The sequence below is a fragment of the Anas platyrhynchos genome, chromosome 8 (genome assembly GCF_047663525.1).
Source record: "Anas platyrhynchos isolate ZD024472 breed Pekin duck chromosome 8, IASCAAS_PekinDuck_T2T, whole genome shotgun sequence".
Classification (NCBI taxonomy): Eukaryota; Metazoa; Chordata; class Aves; order Anseriformes; family Anatidae; genus Anas; species Anas platyrhynchos.
This window is the reverse complement of record NC_092594.1, coordinates 13044607-13063833: the sequence shown is the minus strand read 5'-3', so window position 1 is coordinate 13063833 and position 19227 is coordinate 13044607. Positions and strand designations below refer to the sequence as shown.

At 37.4% G+C, this 19227-nt stretch overlaps 2 protein-coding genes across 7 annotated transcripts in view; one reads left to right on the top strand and one right to left on the bottom strand.

Annotated features, from left to right (window-relative positions):
* STXBP3 (syntaxin binding protein 3) overlaps nt 1-10773 on the bottom strand; it is a 23697-nt gene extending 12924 nt beyond the window's left edge. The window contains exons 1-7 of one of the 3 annotated variants that reach the window (XM_072041933.1): nt 10619-10765; nt 8189-8292; nt 7084-7133; nt 5393-5474; nt 3095-3171; nt 2375-2453; nt 314-414 (exon numbers count right to left, since the gene is read on the bottom strand). In XM_072041933.1, the coding sequence (XP_071898034.1) occupies nt 314-414; nt 2375-2453; nt 3095-3171; nt 5393-5474; nt 7084-7133; nt 8189-8207 (408 nt within the window). In that variant the 5' untranslated portion in view covers nt 8208-8292; nt 10619-10765. Of the gene's footprint in view, nt 1-313; nt 415-2374; nt 2454-3094; nt 3172-5392; nt 5475-7083; nt 7134-8188; nt 8293-9950; nt 10431-10618 lie in introns of those variants that run through there. The other 2 variants (XM_027463681.3, XM_072041934.1) reach the window with 2 other exon arrangements.
* The window catches only part of FNDC7 (fibronectin type III domain containing 7), a 23558-nt gene continuing 15102 nt past the window's right edge, over nt 10772-19227 (top strand). For 2 of the 4 annotated variants that reach the window (XR_011811105.1, XM_021278116.4), the window contains exons 1-8: nt 10772-11574; nt 12053-12071; nt 12724-12981; nt 14763-15017; nt 15777-16037; nt 16557-16814; nt 17921-18175; nt 18887-19144. Coding sequence is in view for 1 of the 4 variants with exons in the window: in XM_021278116.4 (XP_021133791.1) it covers nt 11512-11574; nt 12053-12071; nt 12724-12981; nt 14763-15017; nt 15777-16037; nt 16557-16814; nt 17921-18175; nt 18887-19144 (1627 nt within the window). In the remaining 3 variants the exon portion in view is untranslated. The remainder of the gene's footprint in view (nt 11575-12052; nt 12072-12723; nt 12982-14762; nt 15018-15776; nt 16038-16556; nt 16815-17920; nt 18176-18886; nt 19145-19227) is intronic. The other 2 variants (XR_011811107.1, XR_011811106.1) reach the window with 2 other exon arrangements.

Genomic DNA, 19227 nt, shown 5'->3' with positions numbered 1-19227 from the left:
TCAAGACAAACAGGAATACCTGCCTTCTCTTAAGGAACAGATTCCTTCTATTTCCTTTCTACTACAGCTCTCTACCACAACTGACTGAGTCTTGCTAAGAGATCAGACACAACCAGTAAATGCTCTTCCAGCACGGGAGCATTTGTTTTCAACAGAAAAATACAGGAATGCCCTGGAAATACATCAAAGTGGTAACCAGTCTCACAGTTTGCGAATAAAAGAATAGAAGAGGTACTTTATGTGATCATTTTCTAGTACATCAACAACAGTCATATAGATTTAAAGTGCTGTTGAGATAAAGAATGAAACTTACCTGAGACTCATATGGGAAGAAGGAAATGTTGATCTCCTTGCATCTCCTTATTGATTTGGAGCAGGAAGACTTAATTTTATTGAAGAGGTTATCAGGACAAACTATGGAAAGAAGATACTACACTAAAAATCTTTTGGGCATATTCCAGCAATTACTTATGTCATTTATAAACTTACAACCTTAAAAACCTCTAACATTACTTTTTTTGTTTTGTTTTCCAAAAATGAGCATTTGCAATTATTTATGTGCTTTTAGTATGACTTCCCTGTAGGTTGAGTTCTGATCCCACGGCTTTCATGAAATGGATCAGTTTACCACACCATTCAATTATTCTCCTTTCAAAGCAATACTAATTAAGAGCCAGTTATCAGTAACGTAACAAAGTTGCCAAAACTTCCTGAAGTGAAAGAAAATACACAATCAGTATCTTGTACAGATCTCTTTTTAAAGATGCATTGCTGATCATTTTTACTAGCTTTTGGCAGGTGAGTTTGTATAATAATTTTTAGTAGTGTACAGCAGTGAAGGATATCAACTATAATAAAGCAAAAATTTCTACTGTTTTCTTTTTTTTTTCTATATAGGAGAGAGAAAACATTTCCCATGCTACAAAAAAAAAAAAGTTAAAGGAAGAAGTACTGTGTAGATATCAAGTATAAAAACAGAAATATAGCATTCAATTACAGATTTCACGTGTTCCGCCAATTCACAGGCTACATTGGATCACAGTCTAGAAACTGAACTAAAAACCACCACCACTTTGATGACAAATTCTACATAGACTTGAAAGTGACCATAGAAAGTATTTCTCTCTCTCAGAGAAATTTTGGCAAATACTCATAGTGAAAGCTTGCAACATGAGAATACACAGGAGTATTTTTTCAGGAGTACCAAAAACTGCTGCATTAGCAGCAAATGAAACAAGCTGGGAGATGTTGCTATGAATTTGACAACTTCTCTGAGAAAACACAGTTCCTTGAGAAAGTAACCAACAATACCAACCTGAAACACCTAAAAACTTAACTGCTAGAAACAAGACTAATTCATGAAATAAATGGTTTTGTAAATCTGAAAGTGATTTGAGTGTAAAACAGAGACAAAGAATTACTAGCCTTTACTAAGTTCCTGTCAGTGACAGGCAGACAGAAGCAGACCCACAGGAGTGGCTTGTCAGGCACAAAGAACAGTCTTCCCAGAAATACTCAATAGAAAGGGAACTTCACTGGATAAGCTTGAATAGTTTCCAACTGCAACTTTAATGATGGAAATCTGACAAACACCTTAAAGAAACACCACAGAAATTCTGTCTTTCATTTCACTCTAAATTGCTACACACGATATAGAGTGAAAGGGTATGATTCAAACACCAAAACATAGTTGAGATTTGTAGTAACAAAAACCCAACCAAAGAACTACATTTGAATTTTGGTTCAGGAGCTTTTTTTCCCTATGAGCTAGATTGAGGTGGCAAAGCAACTCCAAAGTAGCAGACACACATACATCATCCACAACACCTATAGAAACTGCCACAATTCAGCAGCACATTTTGTTTCTTTACTTTCTCCCCTCTCTCCGTGCCATTTTAGTCACAGAGAGTGACAGTGGAAGAACACACAATCACATTAATCACTTGGTAGGTACCAAGGCAGATGCCTTGCATCACCCATGCAAGGGCTACATAGGCACCATATTCGCTTTTCAGTTGCGCACAAAAAAATGCTGGCTCACAAGTAGCAGTGAGCCTTCTCTCCTACATGAGAAGGAACTATCTACAATAAAAAAAAATATAAAACATCATTCTTGCAGCAAAGCAAATCGTCGTGCATTTATATTTTTAAATAGTTTTATTTATATGAGGTACATAGTTTTACTTGATTTGTGGAATGACTGAGCATTGCCACACGAGCAAGTTCTGGCAGCCAAAGGACAGTTGATGACTGGAGTCTCAAAACCTCTCTAGAGAAACAGGACCCAAATATTAATGCATTAACCTACAGAAAAGACAGACAAGAGGCTTATTTACTACAACAAAGTCAGACTACAACATAAAAGCTTACTTACAGTCAGTGAAATACACATATGCTGCCTTGTATCTGCTTGATGATCTGCTGATGAAGTCATCAATAAGTCCATCTACAGACTTGTGGGGGAAGAAAAATATCACTGTAGTATTTTGCCCTTCATCAAGTACCAAAGCTTCTCCCCCTACCCTTTTAGTTACCCAGTCTAACTAAAGAATGCTGCAAATCAGCACAAAATACTTAAGTAGATTTTTTATTATTATTATTCAAAAGCAACATTAATAAGCAGTTACAGAAAGTCACTCCTGACTGACTTTCCATACCCCTCTGCCAAGATTACTTTGGGAACCCAAGCAGGATACTTGTATCATTTTCCACCTGTCACAGTGCTACGATTTGTTCTCTTACGAAGTTTTAGGAAGTAGCTGTAACCTCTTACTAGAGCCATCACTTCAAATTCCATTCTTTAGTGTATTGCATTATTTGCTGCATTGTGTCTGTCAGTGAGGTTACCAAAATCTACACAACGAAACATTGTCTCCCTTGATCAAAAGCTACACACCTGCAACTCAATCAGTGGTGACAATGCACTGCCTTTTCACTAGGGCAAGTTAAGCATGACACAGAGCAGCATCACACAAATATAAAAAAAAACAACAATGCATAGTCATAATCAGTACATCAATACTCAAAAAAAGATCGCTTTTTCAGTCTGAAAGATTTTACAGTACTTTTTTCTGTAAAAAAAAAAAATACGCACCTTTTTGGTTGGAGTTATGAAATATATTGCTTTCATGTGTGGAACAGGCTCCCGGTTTTTATACACGTTCTCCACCACTACAAAGTAAAAAAAATAATACTTGAAATTAAGAGCTTTATGCTTTCATAATAGACAAATATTTTAGTATAGACAATAAAATTAAGACTAATGAAGTTGTCCTCAAAATTACTGCCAAGCATTTTTTTTTTTTTTTTTAACTTATTTATTACATTAAATAGAACAAATTACCAGAAGACTTTTGCAGCCTGCACCCTTGTGTCTACTTAAGTTTTACATCCAGATTTTCCTGGATATTCTATACAATGTTTGCCCTCACACAGAAACTTAGGGCAATACAAAGATGCTCAAGCTATGAGGCCCAGTATGAAATATCTTACAAGAGGACTGCAAAATTATTCTTTTTCCAGTACACTGAAGTAGAGGGAGAATGAAAACATGGAGGGCAACATTTTGGACTCTAATCCTCTATTGTCTTTTGTTCACCCTTTTCCTGTGTACTTATTCTGTTTCAATATAATAGCAGGCACAAATTAGATGTTTTCAACAAATCAGCAGGTTCATTCATCTCTTGCTTTTCTGTTTATTAAGGTCATTACTGTACACAGTGGTACAATACATCAGATCAAGAATGCAGAATGATTCATGATGCTCAGTAATTTTGAGGGGGAGAAAAGAGCAGGATAAATAATGTCAGATGTGGAAAGACAGGTTCTTTTCAACACTGTGTTCACTGAAAGGGAAAGACCTCGTATTGATGAATAGAATGCATACTTACTGATTTTTTCTCACAAAGGATGGATAAGTGGTACTAATCATGATCAAAGTACATAGAAAAAAATCAGTGCGTACAGCTCTGCTATCATTCTTCCTAAAGAATCATGTTATACAGAATATTCAGAACATGTAAACGCGTTGTAAAAGATAACACTGAGCAAATTTTCATAGCTTCAGGTTATAAATTGAAAGCCTAATCATGTAATCTCTTCTTTAAGCAATCTTGCTACTTATGTGAAAAAAGCTAATTCTCAATGTCGCCTCACCCTCTTACAGAAGTATTTCTAAAAATCTAGAACTAGAGGCAATGAAATAAAAAAAAAAAATCAGTAATTTAGTTTATCTGTTTCAATTTCAAAAGTAAGTTTGGCACAATGATATACTAATAAGCATTACAGAATGGCCAATAAAAATTTGACAAGTGGCTTATGGTAGGAAAAACATCTGTTAGTTTTTATTTTTTTAAACTGTTCACTAGAGGAAAAACGCTTTCATAAAATGTGCAGAAAAACAAAGCCTAATATAATCAGGCATACCAGATCTGTTTACCAGATCTATCACAATCTGTCTCTTATTCACTTCTGACAGCAGCTAACACCAAGCATCAAGGAACATCAAAGACACTCCAGAATATGTGAGAAAAACATATCCACTAGAAACTACTTACAAGCTACTGAGAAAAGTGACAACCTGATTACTTTACCTAGAAGAAAACTATACGTAGCATGAACAGTGATCATTGATATCACCTAGTTTCAAGTATTTTTTCCTGTTTTTTTTGTTGTTGTTGTTGTTTTCCCAGTAAAAGTTATCTTGTTTTGAAAATAGGCCAGAATATTTCCACACAACACAACTCAAATTTAAATTTTTGTATCCCATTCATTTGCTTGCAACCACCCCTTATCAGTTTTCTGTTGTTGCCTGTTGTTTTCATTTTGTCTTCAGCACTTACTTTTCCATACCCTTCTATACCCATACCCCAATTCTGCTGCTCATGAGCATACATGCATTCAAAGCAGTGGGTATTAGTCACTTGCAGAACACATTAAGAAAGTTATAGAGAGCAGTTTGCCTATTCTTTTAAGTGAACTTTAGTAAAAACATAATTCTTTACTATGCTCCTGTATTCACTTCAGCTCACAGGTAACATCCTCAAAAAATTCAGTGTCATGGATAATTCATTTACCACATCCAGGACATCAGGAAAACAAAACAAAAACAACAAAAAACAACCACCAACACCCTTAAAGCAATCTTTTGCAGTAAGACAGGAAAAAAATAGCTTCCGAGCACAGAAATGTTTAATTTTCTATTCAAATAATGAAATTGCAATTGGTTGGTTATTATAAAAGCCAGTTTTCTAGTCTAATACGCCATGGTAATTTGGCTGTTGAAGACAAGAAAAAATAAAGTTTTATGTGAGGGTACCATCAACTTTATTCTTTGCTTCCTTTTTTTAAAAAAAGACATAATAACGTGTATATTGAGAAGAGCTGTGCTTACCTGTGATACCCTCTGCCAGCAGATCAGTCATCTTACAGCAGAGTGACAGTAATTTAGTAGTATAGTCATCTAAAAGAATTATCTAAATACATAAAACATCGATTAGATAAATTAATCAGCTATAATAAAACTGTATTATTTCCTGAATAACTTGCCGTGAAAATTTGACACTGAAATCCACTTCTTTACTCTGTATCTTTCATTACCTGTATATAGCAGCTGTAGGAAGAGGAAGAAATTCATCTCCAGTAACATCAGAAGGATGCTACGTATAGCATTTCAGAAGACGAACTGCATCTTAAGTACCTTGGTACCTTGTCCCCTTGTCTCAAAACTTTCACTTGGACACAAGTCTTGAGTTCTGCCTAACTTACACTACGGCCTTAGGTGTATCTGTTCTTAGTCTAAAAACAGTTTGACAGCTTAAGCAGCTGTTCTCTCCTCCCATCCCACCCGCCCAGTTCCAATATATTTTATGAGATAATAATTTCTCTTAACTAACCAAGTCTCCTTCCTTTCACACTCTTCCAGTGATCAAGCTCTCTCACCCTTCCTGACCATCTCTGTATATCTTCCTGTGCTTACATCAGTCTTGAGCCATTTACAATAAAATGCAAGACCTCGCTGGTATATTGTATCACTGCTTAAGTACTTTCTCTTGTCTTCACTTCTCCACAGCTCAGAAGACACATGTGAATTTGAAATATTTCATTATAAAAAAAAAAAAATCAGTCAAAATGAAGTCAAACTAATTGGCATAATTTTAGTCCCGAGAGGAAAAAATATGACAATGGATTTCAGACACAAAGTCAGCTGAAAAAAAAAAAAAAAAAAAAAAAAAAGAACAGTCTGTTTGCATTTCTTCCCAAAATAAAGGGATCAGTAACAATTGGCTTAAACTACAACAACAAAAAATATTAGCTAGAAAAAAAGGAAACATAGACGTAAGAATATATCATGTACTGAAAAAAACAGAACATAAAATCAGGAGCTTTCCTTTAAACAAAACTTTCAAGAATGACAAATAATAATTAGATGATTAATATGGTCAAGTGCCTTTCAAAGGCAATCTACAGAACCCCAGGAATCTGTGGGCTGCTTGAGGGCATCAGCTGAAAAGTAATTCAGAAAAACAAGGCAACAGTCAGCAGACTACGGGACAAGAGGGAGTAAGAAATAGGTCATACTTGTTCAGGAAGATATATAGAAATTACAGATCAAAAAAAAAAAAAAGGAACACTTAAATAGATGATTTTCTCAGAGCCATTTCAGCTGCACTTTCCTATTATTTTTATTACTGTTGACGTTATCACTGAAAACAGCAAACATTGGTGGAGCTGGAGTCTGGAGCAAAGTCTGTCTCATACTGTTGAATCCTGCTCCACGCATACCATACAGCAATATTATTTTCTCCTGGCCACCACTGCAGTTAAGGCAGAAACGTGGAGTTCTGGAGAACTGAATAAAGTGCAAGTCATTCAGAAGAAAAGCAAAGATAAACAGGAAGAATTTCTAAATTTAGCAAAAAAAAAGAATTGAGACAACTGCCATTTGTTCTTCCTCTGCTAACCCTTACGTTTTTCTTTGTGTGTTACACAGACCCAACTTAACAGAACTAAAATTCCACTATTTGGAAAGCAAACAACATTAAGAAAAAATAGCCATTAAATTATATTTATACAAAACTATACCTTCCATTCATCCTCTTTCCTGCAGTCATCAAATATTGCTGATTTCAGCTCTGTAAGAAGGAATAGAGATGTTACCAATTAGAAGAATCAAATTGTTCTAAAAAATACTAATTTTTGCTAATGTAGAGAATCTCCATAAAATCAATCTAAACGGTCATAGGCCTGTAAATATTTCATTTTGTCTTTTTTTCTTTATTTAGTGGAACGGTTTAGTTCAATAAAACAGATTGCACACATGCAAAAATCAAAGTTACTCTTCAAGAAATGATAGTTACACCAACACAGTTAAACCTGTTTTCCAATATGTGTACACTTCACATGTCCTTGCTCTTTCTCTAGAATTCCAGAAAAAAAGAAAAAATACCAGTTTAATCAGGAAATAAAAGTTACCTTAAAACAGGTATCCATTAACTTTTCCTGCTATTACAACTTTGGGAGAAATGTCAATTATAAATCACGTATAGGATTCAGCAGTAAGAGTTATGTCCCACAGCCATTACAGATCACCAGAACTATGAGCTGCAGCTTTCCAGAGCACAGTCCTCACTCTAGTGCAAATCTGACCATGGCAGTAGTATTTACAAATTACAAGTCAGAAAATTTGGAGAACTGATGAGCCTATACTTTTATAAACACAACCATAAAGAAGCCTTCCCAAAGAACAGAATTTCAGATGAAGCTGTGAACTATGGCTTTCATCAGTTAGGCCTTTTTCCCAAGTCCAAATATAAAAGGCTAACAGAGTTCTAAAATACAGACTAACAAAATCAACACACATTTTGTGATTCCTGCCAAGTGAGACAATCACAAAGAGCTCCAGAATAGTAGCTGCACATACAGCAAAGTCCATCTACTTCTTAAGTTTTTGTAAATATTGAGATCTTCATTTACATTCAAGGTCCTTTGGCATGATACTATCTACACCCAAGATACCCAAAACTAATACCCGAGGCCATTGTGTAATACAGGAACGTTTTTTCCTGTCCCTTTTTACACTTTGTACATTCGTTGCATTTTCTTCTGTGTTTCTACACAAGTTATAATTAAAAAACCTTTAGATTCATTAAAGTTTATTAGCCTTTGTATTTTCTGAAAACACTCTTACCAGACTTAGTCTTTAGCATTACAGAGATCTTTTTAATACTTGGACTCAGAGTCCCATCCAAAATCTCAAGTATACTGTTTCCTACAATGCTTTCACTTGCTTGCCTATAAAATAATCCAAAACACAGAAATGCATTATCCAGTTGTCTCAAACTTACTCAAACTTAGCAAAAAATCAAAAAAAGTCAGCTTTCTCCCACTGTGAAAGATAAATACATTATTCCAAGCTACCAGTTTCCCAAATGCGGCATATTTTCCAACTGCTATTTATTTTATCCCCAGCCTGCAACTACTTTACTCAAATAACTGGAACACCAAAGAAACTATACTGATTTACAGGATCTCAAAGTCATCTCATTTGCCTCCAGTAAGTATTCTGAAGGCAACAAAAACTATCATAAGGCCATGCATAAGTAGTGCTCCATTCTCATCTATGGTGTCATTTCCTTAGTTCTTGTAAAAGTTTCATACTTAGCTACCTTTTCCACTTCTGGCTTCTCCAAAAACATTCAATTAAGTAAAAGAAAAATGCCTTAAACTAAGAGGATCAAGAAGTAAAAGACTAGACACAACTGGGACAGATCATTAGACTGCTAAACTGCCATATGGCAAATAAAGCCAAACACAAACAAAAAAAAGCAACCCACGCCTTGGCAAGCTAATGACCCATTCATGCTGTACTTCCTTAAAGTACTACAACTGCGGCTTTCACCAGAAGCAAGTGCCAGGGAAAACAAAGCTGAAAAAAAAAAAAATGCTGAATCATAAAAATATTCATGGCTAGGTTAAAATGTTACTATACACATCTAGAACACATTTTAAAACTGTTACAAGTTTTTAATGACAGAATTGCTTAGGGAAAATAACCTTATTTACAGATACTGCGTGTGTGTGTGTGTGTGTGTGTGTGTGTATCTGGTTAGTTTTCTAACTTCATTCAAAAAAAAACCTAATGTCTTCTAAATATAAGTAGCTTTCTTTTTATCTCCCTCCCTCTTTATTCTCTGTAAACTTTGGTAACTTTTTCCACATACTTCTGCTTAGATTTCATCTCAAAGCGCACCTTACAGAAATATGCGTTCCCAAGGAACAAAGACTCTTAATAGCACCATGCTGCAGCATAGATAAAACACTCATTATTTTTTTTCCTATTCACGAAACAGGAATAAGATATGCATTGTTAACAATGTGCCACATGAAATGTCAGCATTACTGATGGATTATTTCCAGACAAACCAGCGTTAAAAACATTTCACAGAAATATTACAAAGCTTCCACTTCTGGCCTTGAATTACCCATAAACAAAATGCCAATTCACTAAAAACACCTGAAACTTGTTCACCAATTTCAGAATTGTTGTGGTCTTGAGAAGACACCAGTTACTAGCTATCTAACAACAATTATTTTCAAAGGAAACTTGACTTTTACGAGACGTTTTATTATTAAACCATGAAGCGGTGCTAATCTTTTTTCCCCCTTCAGTCTCGTCCACACCAGCAATGCCACTTTCCCAAGTTCGTGTGTGCCCTGATAACACACCAGCACTTTGATCAGGTTCCCTCCTCATGAGGCCCAGCTCTTCTCTAAACACCTCAGCATCCCCCAGAAGAAAATCTCAAGAAAATGTCACAGTCAAAGGCACAAATAACTTGGAGCAACCCAGGAGAATGAAAGCAGCAAAAGAGGGGATTTCTGAAGCTCAAACGCTAAATAAATGCCTCTATTTACAGCAGCTAGGATATTTATGCCAGTAATTTACACACTGAGCGCTCCAAAAACGTGCCCCTTTCCTCTTTCCGCCCTTTTTCTGTTCCTTCAATCCCTTCCAGCAGCCAGCCCCCGGAGCTCGCAGGTGGCAGCAGAAGGCAGGGCGGCCACAGGCCCTTCCTTTCCAGCCAGGGTCGGCCGGTCACCGGGCTGCCCGAGCAGCCCCAAACCACCTCAGCCTGGCGTGGGGCCGCTGCCCGCCCCTCCCGAGGCTGGTTGGAGGCTCCCTGAGGCACTGCCAGCCCGCCTCCTCCAGCCAAACACCCGGCCGCCACCGCTCGGCGCTTTGGGAGCGACACCGGCAGAACCTGCTCCCGAGCACGGCCATAAAACCCTGCAGCTCACTAATAAAAATACCTCCAGAGTTGTTTATTATTATTATTATTTGTATTTAGTTTTACTTCCGAACCCTGCCAGGCGCACGCTGCCGCTCGCTGACGGGCTCGGCTCCCCCGGCAGCTCCGAGGTACCGGGAGCCCCCCAGCGGGACCCCTGAGGCGCTGACTCCCCTTCCCCTCCCCGGGAGCAGGCAGGGCTGCCCCGACCCGTGTCCCACCCAGCCTCGGAAAGAGGCAGAGCCGTAATCCCAAAGCCGTGGCAGCGCAGTCCCCTCGGACGGCAGCCCCCGCGGCTCCCTCACGGCGGCAGCGAGCCGCGCACTCACTCTGCCACACCAAGCTCTTCAGCCCCCGCACCGCCGGCGCCATCTTGTCCGCGCTGCCGGCCCTGCCCTGCCCTTCTCCCCTTCTTCCCTTCTCCTCCTTCCCTTCCCTTCCTTCCCTTCCGCCGCCCCGGCCCGGCCCCACCGCGCCCCTTTCTGAGGCGGCCCCGGCCGGCCAGAGCCGTGCCCGCCCCGCTGCAGCCGCTGTGGGGCACCGCGGGTCCCCCGTGCTCGGAGCCTGCAGCCCGGCCCCTGGGGAAAGGGCTCCCCCGTAAAAACTTCCCCCAGACCCTCTGTAAAAAGTAATCCGACACAGCCCTGGCAGTTCACAACAAGGTCCCCTTTCTGAGCCCGTAAAATCAGCGATATGGAGTTTCAGCTTGAAGTTGCAAAGGCCGTGTCGTTAAAAAAAATCCCAGAAGGAGTTAGAAAAACTGAGAGGAAATGTCTGCTTCTCCTCACACAGCACAAGGCCTGAGGGAGGCTAAAGCTTGTACAACATCTTTCCACTCAAAGTATGACAAGGGGTTAATTCCAGACGGAAAAATGGTGCTTGTAAGTGGACAAAAGTAGCAACAGTGAACTAAACAGCAAATTCCTAATTTGTGTTGAGCTTAATTACTTCACGTATCATGTGTACTCAATACAGAAACCGTATCTTGAAGAAAGAAAAAAAAAAAAAAGAAAGGAAAAAAAAAAAAAAAAAACGACCTGCCTGCCTAAAAGCTCCTTTCTGTGTGGGGCTGTCACAGAGGAGGGCCCAAGCTAAGGCAGCCTGCCCTCACCCCGCAAGTAAAGCTCCTGTGGCCACAGAGCCGCTGTGAAGTATTTCCAGTCATCGCAGGCATCGGCTTGAGCTCATCCAGATGTGAAGCCTGGAGCAAAGTTCTGTCACGATGTGCGGCTCAAAAAGTCGGTCATTAGTATTCCTTGGACTGGTTTGCAACAGCCTAGAAATGGTGAGTGCAACTGATTTTCTTTCAGATTATTTTCTAGAATGATACTGTGCTCTTTGTAAAGGTAAACTAAAAGCTAGAAGCTATTTGATAGAGACTATCCAACACCTGCTTCCACATTCATACTTTGTTACTGTTACCCTTATGCAAATATTTACAAGCAACTGGCTAGGTTTTGAAAATAAGGGTCAAACATAAAACAGTATTTTAGGGTCCTTTCAAAGTCTTCCAGCAAGTGAACACTAACTCAACAGGCAGATTCAGAGAGGAAAATCAAGTAATACAATCTGCACATCTGTACCAAATCTCACTGGTTGCACAAACCATCTGCGCTTAAAGAATTGGAACAAACACATCACATCAGTAGCTTTGTGCTAAAAAGTAATGTTTTAAGCTGTTACTAGTACTATCAGGAGTTTTTTAATTTCCCAAGTAAGATATTTCACTTTGTATTTCTAATTTTTTACATCTTCCTTTTCAGGTTTTTTCATCTAGCACAGGTAAATCTTCAAAATGGCATTTTGTTTGTGCATGCTTATTTTTGAATGGGTCTGAAGAGAACAAACAAGTTTCTGATTTATAATAAGTACTGTTTTCACAGTTTTATAAACAAAAATGTTTTCAAGTTTGATTGAGTTTCAAAAAAATAAAAATAAAAAAATCTGTTGATATCTTTATAAACTTGAAATCTCATTTTGAAGAGCCCCAATTCTGTTGAACACTCACACAAAGATTCTCACAGGCCACTTATACCCTGACATTGGTATTATCTCCTAAGCACTAAACGTTTTTAATATTTCGTGGCATTTTATACTTCTTACAATCTCACATTTTGTGCCAAGAACTCCTAGTATCTTAAGCATGCATACATGTATTAACTAGATTAAAATATGAGGAATGCAAGACTACAAGGAATGCTTTCAGAATCGATTCATTCTCTAAGAAGGCTGATAGTACATGTTTCTGCATATACTGAACTGTTAGAGTCTTGTTAGAGCAAGAGTTAGATTTACTGATTTTCTTGCTAGAGTTAGATTTACTGAAATGTTTTTCTGATTGTGGTTGTTTTGTTGTTTTTTTTTTTTCTTTCTTTCTGTTCTTTCTGTTTGTTTGTTTGTTTGTTTTTGTTTGTTTGATTGGTTGTTTTTTTAGGTTTCTCTATGTCTATATATGATGTGACATCAAGAAGCATTTATCTCAGATGGCCCAAGTTTTCAGGAGCCTTTACCTACAGAATCACAGCTACAGCTGTGAATACTGTGGGCCATTCTTTACAGGCTCATTTCAGTGGTATTACATTTACAGGCACGCTAACTTCATTAATTCCCAATACTGTTTATGTTATACAAGCAGAAGCCATTGACATGAATGGAATTATTCTGGCTGAAACACAGATTATGCAGTCAACAGGTTAGTAAGAGAACCTACATGAAATATGATTTCCATTGACTTCTGTAGCACTGGAATTTCATCCCTGGTGTTTATTGTACCTGTAGGGAAAAGCTGCCGTTCCTGTTGAAGCCTTTTGTTGGTCCTCATACTGAGTTCAGTAGTAGCATGATTAGCTCATTTTCCCCTCTTCTTTTTTCATGTATGTTTCCCTAAACTGCCACACACAGCTCACTCAGACTGCAGCTTTCCAAATCATCTACTTTCTCATTACAAATGCTGATGTGAAGCTGGATACATTTTTTGGTACTAATGCTGATAAATTATATTTTTGTTTCATTTGCAAAAGGACTTGTAGCATAAAGTCATTGATGGATAATGCAGAATCTGCATAAACAAATTTCCTTTTTTATCTGAAATGTAATGTAAAACCGCTGAAATGTAATTGAGAAACATTCTGTTGAAATTTGTTTTTTAAAATACTTCAAAAATAAGGATCAAAATTAAAAAGTAGCAGTGTTTATCCCAATAAATATAAAACCCCTCTAGTGATAGATTAGTTATCCAAGAACGGATGTTAATGACTCACGGTCTATAATTTATTTCTGATATAAATCATATGCTATATATTGTCTACTTGATCTTTGGGCAAGCAACTCCCTTAGATTTTCATAAGGATTTCCTGCACATATTTTTTAATGAGTTGCTTATGAAGATAATTTATTATAAGGAAAAATAAGATCATAGTGCAGTAGCTGACAATTTGCCCAAAGACAGAGAAAGACACACCTGCAGATGTTCCATAGGTATCATGATATAGAATATATGTTACCATTTTTAAGAGGGGGCAAAAGAAGATGTATGCCTATAACTAAATGAGAAAATGTTTGGGTCTAAGAGTGCGGAGATAATGCTCAAGGGTTGTACACCTATGCCTAATATTTTCTGCCATCTCGGAAATCCCAAATTAGCTGCATTGCTACAAGTAATTTTGCCTCAAGGAGCATACTGATGTCCCCCATTTCAATAGTGATTTCAGGAGTACTAGAATATCTTAATTGGAAGATTAAAAATGATCTAGAATACCTGAAAATTACACGTTTTGTTAATGTTTATTTACACTTGTTTTAGACTTAGTGCAGAATCATTTGCCTTTGAGATATGTAACATCTTTCATATGAGGAGAGGCTGAAAGAGTTGTGACCATTTAGCTTTGAGAAGAAAAGGCTCAGGGAGGATCTCAGCAATCTGCATATATTTGCTTGATGGGAAAGAATGAGGGAACCAAACTTCTCAGAAGCACCCATAACAGAACAAGAGACAGTGGGCACAAATTCAGACACAAATTCCATATGAAGAGGAGAAAACAGTTTTATACTGTGAGGGTTGTCAAACACTGGAGAAAGTTGTCCAGAGAAGCTGTGGGAAAGACAAGCAGACCTGTATAAACCCTAGAAAAGCCACATCCTCCCAAACAGTACCTATCAATCTAATTGATGCAGTCTTTCACCCTTGAAAGACAAATGTGTGTCATACCAGTAGCAAGTCTCCTAAGAGTACCCAAATATTACACAGTTTTCAGTAGTCATTGTACTGCATGCACTGAAAAAAGTTTTATTTCCTGAAACAAAAGTAAATACACCGTACTATTTAACTTAGTTTAAATTGAATAATAAATTTAAAACATTAATAGAAGGTGTAGACCATTTGTTCTCATCAGTCTTTGTGCAATGTTCAGAGCACACTGTTTTAGAGGGCTAAGTACCCCAATGTCAGCACATCTCCTGTTATTTCTGTTTTAGCTCCAGACATACCTGTTATCGATCAAGCTTACTCAAAACTTAGCAACAGTATCACAGTGGAATGGAGAGTGGTACCTGGAGCTACAAGTTATCTACTGTCTGCACAAGATGGAGATTCCTGCATTGAAACTACAGTCACAAATTCACCGGGTACAGTTATGGGATTGAAACCTGCCACCTCGTACAGAATCACTATCAGATCTATAAATGCAGGAGGAAAAAGCCAGCCTTCACCTTCCAGAAAAGCAAAAACAGGTGGACTTTATTTTTATTTCAAATTCTTTAATATTATACTATAAAGCACTCATGAAAGCATCCTAGCTTAAATATATATAGTATAACATACATATATATATATATATATATGTTATATATATATATAACATACATATATATATATGTTCCATATATATATGTATGTTATATATATGTTTCATATATATATGGAACAAAGAAGAAACAGTGTAACCCAGAAATGTACCAGTACCACTTATTATAATTTTGTATTTTAAATTGTATTGAGCATACTCTCCTTGCAGTTTTTGAGGACTGGAATTTGTCTAACTTAATGAGCAGGACATGAGTCTGACTTGGTGGTTTGCTTTGTGACATTAAATTAAATGTTTAATAGAGAAGTTTTAATAGAGTCTGTATGAATATGCAGATTTTATTTTAACAAAAGACACATCTTGAGATAACAGAATTCATAAAAAAAGTAAAAATAAGACAATGCAAAACTTAGATGATGGGAAATACAGTATCTTCTTAGTGATTTTCATTCTTCTGCACACACTACTTTCATACATTGTGTATGAGTTGCTTTCACTTTACAAAACCTGTTACATAATGGTTCTACCAAATCAGTTTCCAGATTTATTCTGTCAAATTTGCACTATTTTGTCTTCCTGTTGTTGTTTTAATAATTTGTTGATTTTGTATATTCATCTGGAATTTGGACCTTCCAAACAGTATTACTAGCTAACTGCAAGCTGAATTGATGTTCTTTCTCAACAGTCCTGGCTGCTCCAGTTCTGTCTGTTAGTTCCCCGAGCTGTGACTCCATTGCAGTGAGCTGGAAAGCTGTGTATATGGCAGCTGGATTCTCTGTGTCCCTGATGAGATCAGATGGTTTGGGCAGAATGCTGAAGCAGAACACCACCAATACTTCCTTCGTATTTACAAATTTAGATCCAGGAACTCTCTATACTATCAAGGCATATGCCTGGAATGCCAATGGGCTTCCTGGAGATGATTTCACATACAACCAAAGAACAAGTAAGAAATTTTATTTTCTAAAACTAAGTAAGTATTAAAAAAAAAAAAAAAAAGGATATACGAAGAAGTGTTTGTGTGTGTATGACTTGACTGTGTTATGTTTTTCAAAGATATATTGGGTAGATTTTCAGAACATGTAAATCTTAGCCCATCTCAAACTTCCTGGAAACCAGATGGTGTGGCTATGTCTGATGAGTATTACTGAGGCAAACATGCCATTAACTACCACTGAAGATTTACAGGCCTAGGTAAGGATTACACAAGCTTAAACTGTTTGGGGGATTTTTCTAACTGTGAACAGCAAGTGTTCAAATAAGACAAGGAATTTCAACAGAAAGCTTTATGTCAGTGTACAAATAGAATCATTTATTTAGAAAATTATGTTGCAACTTTACTATGAACAAGGGTAAGGTGTGCACCACAAAAAATTGTACTTCATTTGCAAGTTCTGAAAAACTTCATGTCTGTAGGCCATACGCAAAGTTGTACTTACAATTATTCCTAACTGATATGCCATAGGTCCTCAGGCGCCAGTGGATGTTCAAGTAGTTTTCAATAGTGGTGCTTTAAGAGCTGTTGTTTCTTGGATGCCAGCAGAAGGAGCTCTAACTTACACTGTGACAGCCTCCAGTGGACTCCTGAAACTGAAGTGTAACACATCTTCTGCCTCCTGCGTGGTACTGCCACTCCAGTGTGGATCTGAATATTCTGTTTTTGTCACAGCACATAATGATGCTGGATCCAGTAAACCTACTGATGCAGTAAGCTTAAAAACTAGTATGTGAATCACTGATTCTTACATAGCTTATGGCATTTTAACATACATTTCTTTAACTTCAAATGCTAGTCCGATACAATTCATGATTCTCAAATAGTTGTTTCTGCTTCTGAACTCTGCACATGAACTATACCATATACTTTTGTACTAAGGGGATAATAGCCTAAATTTTCTTCATATTTCCGTGAGAAACTTGCATCAGTATATATATTGTTAGATGAAACAATAAGCCTGCATTTTCCTCCTCCCAGAAGTACTTGTTCTAAAGTCAATTTTCTGAGTGTAAAACTAATCTAAGGTATAACAGATCTGCCCAAATAGATTGGGAAAAGTCTGTGAGGAAATAGCATGGAGAAGTGGCTTTAGGCTGAGAACTGCTCTAGGCTAGATTTAGTTGCAACTTAGAAAGCAGGTTAACAAATAATCACTCCCAGCTAAATGGTGCCATGAAACTGAATTCAGATAGTCACAGGCTGTTTGCAGGTTGCAGCTTTGTCAGTACAAAAGATTGCTAGTCTCAGCTACTTAGCACCACTGCCATGTCAGAGATTTGTGCTTCCTGATCTGTTAGATGAATGGCTCACATAAACAAAACCTAAACCATTTTTGTTATGTGCTACCTTAAGGACTGAGCTTTATTTAATGATTTATTTAATGTTACTTGTCTCATTCTGACCTCTCACTGTATCAATTAGAGATCACCCATGTGAGCAACTCAGAAGTAGTTCTAATGGGATGAAAGCCTTTAGCAAGAGACACTTTTAAGCTGTTGGCTGTAATCTTCTCAACCAACATTGCTTCAATTAGATCATTTATGTTCTAGTAGCAGCAAGCTATACTTTTTGAACCAGGAGAGGAAAGCAGGTCTCTTTTATGTAAGGGATAAAGGTAAGATCTGTTTTTTTCTGTAAAAATCATACTCACTTTTCATCTAAATGTAAGAAGCATCCTCTGTAAAGAGGTATGAGTTGCTTTTTTTGATCAAGACAATGATAAATGTTCAAGCTGAGTAGGATAATTCTGTATATTCCTGTATTCCTGATTTTACTTTTTTTTCCATAAAGTATAACTTTAAAATATTTTGATGACAATTTTTTTTTTTCAGTCCCTTGTGCCCCAGGAAATATATCAATTGAAGAGGATGAACCTGGCAACTTGTTGGTATCATGGTCTAGTGTCAATTTTGGCCATTATTATGTGGTTTTTGTGAAGAGCGATGATGGCTTGGAAGTGCACTGCAACACATCACATACTCAATGCCATTTCCAATCAGACTGCGGTTTCACCTACTTCATTAGTGTCTTTGCATACAACAAGGCAGGGCAGAGTCCTTTAGGCGATGTATTCAATTACACCACTGGTAAGTATTAATATATTCTTGCAAATTCATTTTGGATCCGTTAACTGTATTTATGATAGAGCTGACTGGACTTTTCGTTTGTTTGGTTTTGGTTTTTGCGAGATAATGACTTGAACAGTTTTTATTCAATTTGGGGACAAAACACACAGAAGTTGGCAGAGAAAAATAACCACTTCACATTGAAGTTGATTTTAACTTAACTACTCAAATGCAACATACTTACAAACTGGAAGATAGCTTTACGTTCTACAAACATTAGACAGGAATGTATGAACAACACACAGTCCTGGGATGACATTTGAATTGTAGCCCTGGATTTTTTTCTGTTGCCTTGAGAAGGATGTACAAAAGTGTTAAACTTCTTTAGAGATGGTTTTCATATTTGGAAAACTAAAAATAACAATTTAAATGTGAAGAACATCGTTGGAGTTACTTTAATGTTACTAGAGTTACTTGGAATTTTAAATCAAGGACATACATAATTCTGTGTATATATAAATATGTGTTGCATTAGAATGCCCTCCATTAAAGGAGGGATATGGAAGTAATTCAAAAAGTAAGTCTGTAATTAATGGTTTTCAATTTGCACAAAATAAAACACTTCTAGAGATTTAAGATATGAATCACAGAGGTAAACAACACAACACTGTTCAGTTTAATGCCCGGTCTCTGTTCCTGCTGAAGTTTCCACCTCTTTCTTGCCTCTCCTAGCACCTTGCTGCCCCAGTGACTTCCACGCTGTGCTGGTGACAAGTGACACTGTGGAGGTGACCTGGGCTCCTGTCCGCGGTGCTGAACTGTACGAGACAAAAGCTGCTGAGGGGAGCAGCGCTGTGCTCTGCAACGACACCGCCACGGCCTGCACCTTGTCTGCTCTGCGCTGCAACACCCTCTACAACATCACTGTTTACTCATTCAGCGAGGCCAGGGGCAGCAACACATCATGCACATCTAAATACGTGGCAACAGGTATTATGATCTTTCTGATTTTCCTTTCGAAATAATTAGGCTGCAGTGATTAATGGATGAAAAGAATTAATAGAGGGAGTGCT